The sequence below is a fragment of the Typopeltis vanoorti genome, chromosome 19 (assembly GCF_054136105.1).
Source record: "Typopeltis vanoorti isolate ZY-2024b chromosome 19, IOZ_Tvanoo_1.0, whole genome shotgun sequence".
In the NCBI taxonomy this organism is placed as follows: Eukaryota; Metazoa; Arthropoda; class Arachnida; order Uropygi; family Thelyphonidae; genus Typopeltis; species Typopeltis vanoorti.
In genome coordinates, this window is record NC_143567.1 from 87411700 (window position 1) to 87421930 (window position 10231).

The 10231-nt window shown below is 36.0% G+C and overlaps 1 protein-coding gene and 1 pseudogene across 1 annotated transcript; both read left to right on the top strand.

Moving 5' to 3' along the window:
* The first annotated feature begins 1090 nt into the window (after nt 1-1090).
* Nucleotides 1091-1696, top strand: LOC150096314 (KRAB domain-containing protein 2 pseudogene; annotated as a pseudogene).
* Nucleotides 1697-3280: 1584 nt separating this feature from the next.
* LOC150096315 (uncharacterized) lies at nt 3281-8244 on the top strand. Its single transcript, XM_090409528.1, has 4 exons — nt 3281-3402; nt 4404-4459; nt 6089-6195; nt 7812-8244. The coding sequence occupies exons 1-4, from the start codon at nt 3324-3326 to the stop codon at nt 7999-8001; spliced, it is 432 nt and encodes a 143-aa protein (XP_090265654.1). The 5' UTR covers nt 3281-3323; the 3' UTR covers nt 8002-8244.
* Nucleotides 8245-10231: the final 1987 nt, after the last annotated feature.

Consider the following 10231-nt stretch of genomic DNA (forward strand, 5'->3'; position numbering starts at 1 on the left):
CGTCTACCTCACAGCAAAAGAACAGTTACTTCCTGTTCCGGTTTTGGTAATTTTAAAATTATCTCTTCCTATATACTAAGGGGCCATCTTTGATTTATTTCAAAAATAACATGATTCTTGCAATGCATAAGTGATTTTATATATATATATATATGTGTGTGTGTGTGTGTGTGTGTGTGTGTGTGTGTGTGTGTGTGTGTGTGTGTGTGTGCGTGTGTTACTGACAAAGTGTTAAATTAGGCATTGTACAGTATGCCTAGGCATTCTATAGAATGCCGAAAGAGGGACGTCAAAGTATGAAACGCTTAGAATTTCACACATTTTCTAGGCATTCTATAGAATGCCAAAAGATAAATCGGCAAAGTATAAAATACTTTTTCTCTCTATTTCAGTAATACATGCTCGTAATAAACTCGTGACATACGCACGCGCAGCTACTCATGACCTTCAACCTAAAAGAATATTCATGGATGGTAGCAATTGCATGTATATGTCAAAACAGATACGACCTTCCAAGTGTTAATGTTACCAGGTGAGTCACGTGACTATCTACGCTCGCCTCAAACAGAGTCAAGACTGCACAAATAATGGCCGAGCAAGCTACATTGTCTGGGCAAGAATCACGGCATTTTTTTAACCGATGCTACCTACCAAAAGTTAGTGTACGATGTGAAAACTGCTAAGATGGCTTCTAAGAAGATACCACGTGACTTTTGGCTGCTGAATCGCTATGATGTGATGGTCGTAGAAAACAAAAGTAAGTTGATTTATTCTGTTAAAGAAGGCGTCAGTGAAATCCAGTTTTACGTCACAGATTCTGAGTTATTCAATGTACTTCATGAAGCTCATTTGGCCATTGGCCATGGAGGACGTGACAGAATGGTGAAAGAAATCTCACACAGGTACAAGAACATTACTCGTCATGACACTGAACTGCACATTCACCTTTGTGAGCCGTGTCAGAAAAAAACAAAATAGTGTTTAAAAGGGTGCTGTATGAAGCCTATGATTTTTTTCCGAGTTCAATTCCCGTTGTCAGGTCGATCTCATCGATTTTCAGTCACATCCTGACAGGGAATACAAGTTTATAATGGTATACCAAGATCATCTCACTAAGTTTGTGGTTCTCAAGGCTCTGACATCAAAGACAGCGGAAGAAGTGGCAGATATCCTCGTGGACATATTTACGTTGCTTGGAGCACCATCGATTCTACAATCCGACAATGGTAGAGAATTTGCTAATAATGTGGTGAAAAGCCTAAAGGAGTACTGGCCGACTTTGAAGATCGTCCGTGGTAAGCCACGCCACTCACAAAGCCAAGGAAGTGTCGAAAGAGCTAATCAGGACATTGAAAATATGCTGTGTACGTGGATGCAAGATGAAAAAACTGACCGATGGAGTAAGGAACTACATTTCGTGCCACTTATGAAGAACAGGGCATTTCATTCTGGGATTAAGAGAACACCATATGAAGCTCTCTTTGGCTGCAAAGCTAAAGTGGGTCTCACAACGTCTTCCTTACCCCAAGATGTTTTACAAGACATACAGACTGAGGAGCAACTGGAAAAAATAACGGAAAACATCCAAACAATACAAGAAGAAACATATCACTCTATCTATCCAAGAGAAAGAGTCTATTGCACAAAACACAGACGAGACTGTAGTCCACGATGGCAGAAAGGAAAGTGGCGATGAATACATGAAGAGGCTTCCGATTCTGCTACCTGCTGCGTTTGTTTGAAGGTAACCAGTGGTGCCCATATTTGCAGAAACTGTCACTGAAACGTTCATGCCGCCTGTGGACATGAGAGTAAAGATGATGGAAGTGAGAAAATAGAAGGTGATGGTGTTAATACTTTGTGTACTCTTTGCTTCAATATTGAGAATGCTGTCGAAGGTAAAATTCGATCTAAATTGAATCTGGAAATACAGGCCGAAAAAATGAAAATGGATTCCGACAAAAAATTTCCTCCTGCAGCTTTGGGGGCCATTGTGCGAGTTCCTATCCCAAACGTCGACAAGGGACGGGGAGACTCGCGTAATCTGCTGGCGGTTGTTATGAGTGTGACAGACGATGGTTTTTACCGACTTGGAACTGCTGAAGGAATTTTAAACCAACTCTATGCCAGATCACAATTCACTTCATGTCACAAGGACTTACTGAGAATTGGAGACGTGCCTGACCATGAAATAGCTCTCTGGTCAGCCGCTTCCGCTCAGTCCACGGGTAGCAGCCAGGGATTCGTGAGGTGTAATTGCAAGACCAAGTGGCGAAATTTGAAGTGCTTTTGTATGAAAAAGGCAATTAAGTGCAATTCAAAATGCCATTCCAGTCTACCTTATAGCAACAAATAGTTCAGTACTGGTCTTTTTCTGTTTTTTGTAATTTGTAATTGTTCAAACTCTGTAATTTTGTAATTGTTACCTTTTTCAATAAAATGCATCTTTTCGATAAAAGCCTTTATCTGTAATTTTGTAATTCTTTTCAATAAAAGCCTTTTTCATACTTTGCCGAAACTGCATTTATCATTCTATATAATACCTGGGTATTCTATACAATGCCTAGGGAAAGTATGTAAAAATATAAAAAGAAAACAGACATTTCATACTTTGCCTAAAAACGCCACAACGTACTCAGAAATATCCCACTTTTCCTGAGTATTTGCTAATAACAAGTGCAGTAACTAAGAAGGGGGGGGGGGGAACTGCCCTCCCAGGGAAGATAGCAAAGTGCAGGAGCGCAGGTACTGCATTCGGACCTCTGCTGAAGACTCAATTTATTACTTTTTTATTTATTTTATAAATTAACTTTGTTGTTAATCCAGAAATTAAATCATGTTTTGAAACAAATTTTGTTCGTAAAAAAATCAATTCCCCAAACAAAAGTATATCTTGATTGTTTAAAAGCGAAGTCAGGACCACGTGCTCAAAGAACAAAGCTTTCCAAGAGACCTCTGGACTGTTTGGAAAGTTAATCACTAAGTAAACAACTTTAACAATACGCGACGAACTTTCACACAGTCCAATTGCAGGATTCATTTATTATTGCGGGTTTATGGGATGCGTTTAAAATATGCAAAAATCGTTCCCGTGCGAACAGTTAGAGGTCAAGTCGACAAGTAAGAAAATTTTAACCGTCATATGGTTTGAAATCAACCTGACTATCCTTTCACAATAAGGAGGTCCGAAGTCAACGCCACCTTTTGGTTTAATGGAGATATAACTAAAACTATTTAAGGATCGATTGGAAAAGGAATTTTGATTTCTTAATCTGAACGAAAAGAAAACAACAGGAATCCCCCGAGAGTACGTGGAATTCGTCATGGGTAGTAAACCAACAACAGAAGAACAGCCAATGAAACAAGAAGAAAACATGACGTTTAAAGAAAGATATTCGGCAGGTAAGCGATGTTCATCTTAGCAGCCATTAGACTTCAAGTTACTGATCGGTTTTATAATTTGGAAAATAATTTTTAATTTTCTCTTCCTTAATTGTTGTAAAATGAGTTCACCAGATTAAAATAGATTTCGTGTGTTTTATTTTTTTAATTAATAAATATGTTGTCAATCCTCTCCGATTCGTCTGAACGACTACCGATAATTTGAACGATTCGCCCAAGAAGGAAAATAAGATAATTACCTTGCATGTTAAATTTCCAGTACTGTCCAATATGAATAAATGCTAATGATTTTGTTTTCAGATGCTTAGTATGTGATAAAATACCCGGATCGCAACAGTAGTCACTCAGTTTCGTAATACTGAGTATGAAAAGTATTCAAATATCGCTGCTAAAATTCTCATCGGTGAAAAATATTGTTGGATATTTTCAGTGCCTTCAATGCTTCCTGGTATACTTCAGTTTTTATGCTCGGTGCGAGACTACCCAGCTTGGCGACTCCTGAGGTTTTAACTCTTACCTAATGCACTAATGGGGAAAACTACCAAGATGAGCGTAGATTCCCTCCCCCCGTCAGTTTCAAACAATTCCTTCCTACTCAGTGTTTCCCCCCCAAAAAAAATAAAAACTTTCAATGAAGTTGGTCATTGCTTATCAATACACCAAGGAAGGAATGGTTATTCTAAATAAATGTTCCAAACGAGATTATTCTGGTTAAAATTGAATGCGTGTATCAAATTCATGTTCAGATGTAATTATGTATACAGTTAAAATTAATTTAATTTAACCCCACTCGGGTCTTTTGACCTTGCGGCATGTGAAGTAACGCTTTATAGGCGAGCGAGTATATTGGTTGGATTTAATTAGTCATTGGAGTTTCAAACTACTGATATTCTGTTTTAAAAGTTCTGAACCGACTGACATGCGTATCTTATTTATTCAACCCCCCCCCCCCAAAAAAATAAGTTTACTTAAACTAAGTCATGCTTTTGTTTTGCTTGCAGAGGAACGAAGGCAGATGTGTGACAGAGCATTCCAGAAGTTTCCAAACAAAATACCAGTAAGTGAACTTTCATAATAATTGAAAAATAAAATTATTCGTATAGCGTATATCAACTTGCATGAAATAAGACAAGTGGTATTTGAATGCAAAGCGCCTCTGAACTTACGTGATGGTCTTTTATTCACTTCTCCCCTGGATATACAAAATACTAGATTCCCCGAAACTAGTTACATTCAACTAACGTCAGGGTCATTGAGGGGAAGGGGGGAGAAGTGGTATACATTACCAGGGCTATGTTTGACTACGTTGTCTTCCTGAGAAGTATCAGCCATTCTGTCCTTACTAAATATCGAGGTCCGACCTCCCCCACCCCAGTTAGCCACAGATTATTGTAATGCTGTAGCTTAAAACTTTTCTTCAACTTTATGAATTTTTAATCACTGCGTTGAAATACTACTCACTCATACTCGTCTCCAGGTTTAGTATCATTCCACGTTTAAATACTGATTATTGAGTAATCAACGGAATTAATTCTGTTTCTCCACTGAATGATAAATATTCAGACTGAACTTTTACCAGCCAGCATTGGGGGGGGGGGGGGTATAATCGACGTATACTTTCCTATTCCTTATTATACGGGAGAGAATCTTATTTAAGCTTAAAGAATTTAACTGAAAGAAACCATGTTTGTTTATGTACTCAATTTTTGAACGTATTGAAGTGCAAACTTCCTATTTTATTCGCCACCTCAGAAGCAAAAGAAAGCAAGAATAAATGACGCAACAAGAATACCAATTAATACCACATCAGGGATTCGTCGATGAATTGGCAAATTGACAGAGGGATGTGAACTACAGCGTTTACCGAAACGACTGCTTTGCTAATTTGTAGTTCAGTATATTTTAACTTGGAATGAGGATCATAAGACAACCTAATGAAATTTGCATTCTCCTAACAGGGCTGCCATAAGAATTCGTTGTAATAGACATGGCTCTAATCTACGGCGTACCACTTCTAAATGCGAAACGCATTGGAGGAACAACTACTCTTCCTGGGTAGGTACAACTGGAAATATGGTTCTCCGTGGTTAGTGTTAATTTTGCATTCAGTAGCCATGAGAACAAATTTGATTCTCGTACTAACTTCACTACGAGATGCCTCTATGGCATTCCGCTACTTATGAAAACGATTCCAATATTTGTGATCACGTTTCATCACCGTGATAATGTAGTAATGATATTACTACAGAAAGAAGCCAAAGAAATGTTACTGGGTACTAAGCAACACATTAGACATGACGAAATATTCGTTTCCAAGAGATATCGTTGGAACGAATACTTCGGTAGATGGCAAAATATTCAACAGATTGATACTTTATTAGTGCATTATCATTCAACTTTCTGGTGCTACTAAGTAGTAGGATCCAAGTTGCCGAAACTTTCTCAGTAGGTAAAAACTAGGTCCTGCGGTTCAAATCCGTAAAACTTTTCAACACAATTTTATGGCCTATTTCGTATCTTTAGTTACTTCACTCATAATTCCAAATAATCCAGTTGAAATTTATTCGCGAACTTTAACTTGTCTTATGCTAACTAAAAATGCTCTTAAATTTCTTAGCTAAATTTCCTTTTCTTAAAGCTGATTATACCGTTATGATGCTTAACTAACTTCGCATTATTCTTATAGGTAGTGGTGGAAAGATGTGCTAGCGAGACTGAACTACCAACTTTGAGTTCCGTAAGGTATTTACTCTCCGAGCACATGACAGTAGGTCGATTCTCAAGAATACTGAGGTATGTTCACTTAAATTAGTTATTCGAACTTATTTCAGTACCCAAGTGGAATAATTCATAAATATTAAGAAATGAAAATTGAGATTGCTGATATTTCTTTAACGAAAGTGTGTGATACACTACGATGCTTCTGGGATCGAAAGACTCGGACCTTCTCCCTATGCAATAAAGCTATTCTTCAGAACACAACGCCTGCAAGTTTTACACTTCACGAAGTAAAAATGACTAAGTGCTGGAATTGGTTTAAAAGTTAAGCCCATTTTAATTAATGAAATGGCGAACTCAAACTTGTTACTTCCAGCTTCAAAGTATATTCAGTTCCTGATGTGACATATTCGGCAAATATGTCACATACACGACGCGACATACTTTTCATTCAGAATGAAAAGATCCACGTTCAAATCCCGTCCAGAAGACAGTTAATGAAAGTTCCTCGATTTTGAGAACATTCCTCAAGGGTTAGCCGATCTTGAACAATGTTTTTTGGCAAACCAGCGATTCGTCCAAACATGCGGCATTTCTTACGTTCAGAAAACAGTAGCAGCAGTAAGAAAATTAAGTCTTCCCTTTAGAAGAGGAAGGACATAAAGTATAAAATATGCTGGATTAAAATTGATGGATAAAATTTAACTCGGGAGGAAAAATTCACGGATAAAGTCGGAAATGCATTGTAAACAACTTGGTAAAACCAAAGATCTCAAAAGTCATCTCGCCTTTCCTTAGTTTACTTAGGTTTTTTCTTGATCTTTAGTTTTTCTAATTCTAAACATTCATACAAAGAAATTTAATACTTGACGAATATCGGGCTTTGAACTCGAGTAGCTGAGGAAACGTTATTCTATAAACTTCTTTTTCTGCTTATAAACACCCGTTAAGCTGTCAGTTACATGTTTTAATCACCGTGTATGAGTAAATGTATGCCAAATCAGATCTGGAGTGTAGTAGAATGTCCGTTTCTTTCGTTAAACACCACCCTGTTGCGAAATGCTATGAAGTTACGGCCAAAGCAACTAGGGATGAGACTTGAGACCGCTGTCTGTAAATAACGTTGTGGCCGGTTTGTCTTGCCGGATGAACAAGTTTCGGTGAGGAAATTTGTTATAACCGTCCTAAAAGCTCTTCACACGACGGGATTCGAATTACGATCTTTCCAACCATAGTAATTGTCAGATTCCAACTTAAGACTACTTGGCGAAAAATTAGAGTACACTAAGGAGATATTACTAATCTTAACTGATTTGAGTATAATCTCAAATTGTGATATTTCCCAGACCACAGATCTATCGAATTCTTTCCAGTATTCACTAAGTAAACGTACTTGTTCCATTGAATTTCTCCGCGACTTATTGAACCTTTTCTCTCTGAACAGTTATTGAACTCAAATTTTGAAGATACTTGAACTAATGCGTTTTGCTCTTTCTCCAAATAATACCACCTTCGATATGTACGTATACTACACTAATAAGCATACATATATCATGAGTGTTGAAATATTATTCAATTTAATGTGCATTAGTCATAGCTTTCATTGTAACTTGATTTCAATCAGTTTTTGAGAAAAACCGGACTAATTTTTTTTTTTTTTTTTTTTTTTTTTTTTTTTTAAATTTATTTAGGGAAGAGATGAACTTGGCCGATTATCAAGGCTTCTATATAACTATCAAAAAACAGACTTTCCCCTTTTCAACAGCACTGATGGATCTGTATTACAAAGAAAAAGACGATAGTGATGACATATTATACATGGAATATTGTTCACATTCTCCTACCTGCCGTGATGATCCAAGAGATGACAGCGATCATTAAATCCGTGCGTGGGAACATCATGTGGAAAAACAACTTTTAAAGTCGGTCAAGAAAATTCGACGTTGGAATAAACCTTACCGATACTTAAATCTTCTATACGACTTTCTGTCGTGAACTGGACTTTGATGGAAATCTTTTTCATATAAGCATTTAATTCTTTTATTTTTAGATTTTTATCGTTGCACTTTCGACCGATAAGTAGCTGTAAAATAAATTAATGTTTTTACCCTTTGTCCCAAAGAATGTTTTTTTATGAGAATTTATCTGATTTTAGTCATTCCGTTATAAAGTTTTTTTTTTTTCAAGCCATTTGTATACAAGGTGTAAGCAAATTTCAAATGTGATATCTAGTCCACAGAGCAAAACTTAAGGTCGACATGATAGATTAATAACTTCGGAACAAATATTGGCTCTGAGGACAAGACTGGGTCGATCGAAATTGGGAGTCTGCTTCGGAAATGGCGAAACCGTCCAATGATGGAACGGATGTATAGCGAATAGGACTAAATCTTTAAAGATAATTATCTAATTTTTTGTTGAATTTACGACACAAGTAGCTGCAGAATACTTTTAACTCTTGCCCTAACGAATATCATGAAATTTCACCTGACTTTTTTTCAAATACCTGATACTTTTATTTCAAATACTCAGTCAGGGCCGACCATCTCGGGGGTGCAATGCACCCGGGCCCCACGATCGAGTGGGCACAGTCGGTACACATTTGCGGAAACGTATTATATATCGAATGTTTTTTTGGTGGTTTTCCTCTACCAAAATCATTTGCATATGAGGTTTACAATACGTTTATTTCGAATCCTTTAATTTTTACCTTTTTGAAAAATATTTTATTGCCCCAAAAGGTTTCTTGCACCTAGGTTCCTGTATAGAGAAGGCCGGCCCTGATGGTAGTTTGTAAAATAATTCATGAGAAACGCAAAATTCTTCCCGTGTCTGTTATTTTTAAGTGGATTGTATTATGTGAGAGTCCTGGTTTCACAGAAAAGCAGAAATACACTTCGTGAAAAAGATCGGTAGGATTTATGGACGCAATTTCTTTGTGTGTGACTAAGTGAGAGATGAACTTCATCGCTCGGTGTGAGCGATGAAGCTGATCCGCTTAATGGAGCCCTGCAGTGGCTTAAAAATTCCATTTTTGGTCTCTAGAGCAGAATTTTCGTACCACGTAAAAATAAATGAAAAATACAAAACATGCATCTCAATTTGTCATGTGGAATGTAATGCCATACTTCTGAAGGCGATCTTTAAAAATAACATGAGGCGTGCTTTTTAAGATAAATAAATCATATTTGTCATAATAGAACCGAAACACGAAGGAAAACATTCGTTATACGCTCCTTACGGCAGAAACACGAAACAACATAGTGCTGTTATGAATACTGATCAAATATTCTAAAGACTGTGCTTGATCTATAACAGTTTTTCTTTATCTACAGAGAAAGATTCAATGAAGAAATTAATATCAGCATTGATTATATGGTTTGTTTAAAAATATATTACAAGAAAATATAATTCCTTAAGAATTTCTTACTAAATGTGATATATTTTACTCTAGTTAATTCCAACAGAGTTACATTTTTTTCTCTATTTTTATTAAAACACGGAGCTAGATTTTGATTGCACATGCGCAGTTAGCTTATACTTTGAATGTTAGAAGCGTTGAAAATATGAGAGAAATTACTTGACTAAAATATTTAAGACAATATTTTTTTAATTTTTTGTTTTATTTAAAATTTGCTGACATCAGAATAGCATCATTACGTTTTGAAAATTTAAATAAATGAACAAAACTGAATTAAACATTGATTTTATTTATTTTAATAAATTAAAACTCTTTAATTAAGATCTTAATTTAATAACTAAAATATTAATTTTACAACTCTATTAAATAAAATAATTTAAACTATAAAGCATAATAAAAATTGTCAGTTATTACAAATTTATTTATTTTTCTCAATTAAAACAAAACATTTTTGTTAAACTGTATATTCTTTACTTAATAACATGGATCATGGTTGCAAAGTTTACCAAACCTGTTTCACTTTCATTCTATTAAAACTGTATTTTATTGCAGCAGTAACTTTTAGGAAGACCTGTGTGGTATTTTAATCAAGGAAACTTACTGCCTCTTTTAATACACTGTACATTAAACACGTGATTTGCAGAAACTGAAGCACGAAATTTTTACGCGGTAATTAATCTTCAATTTGAT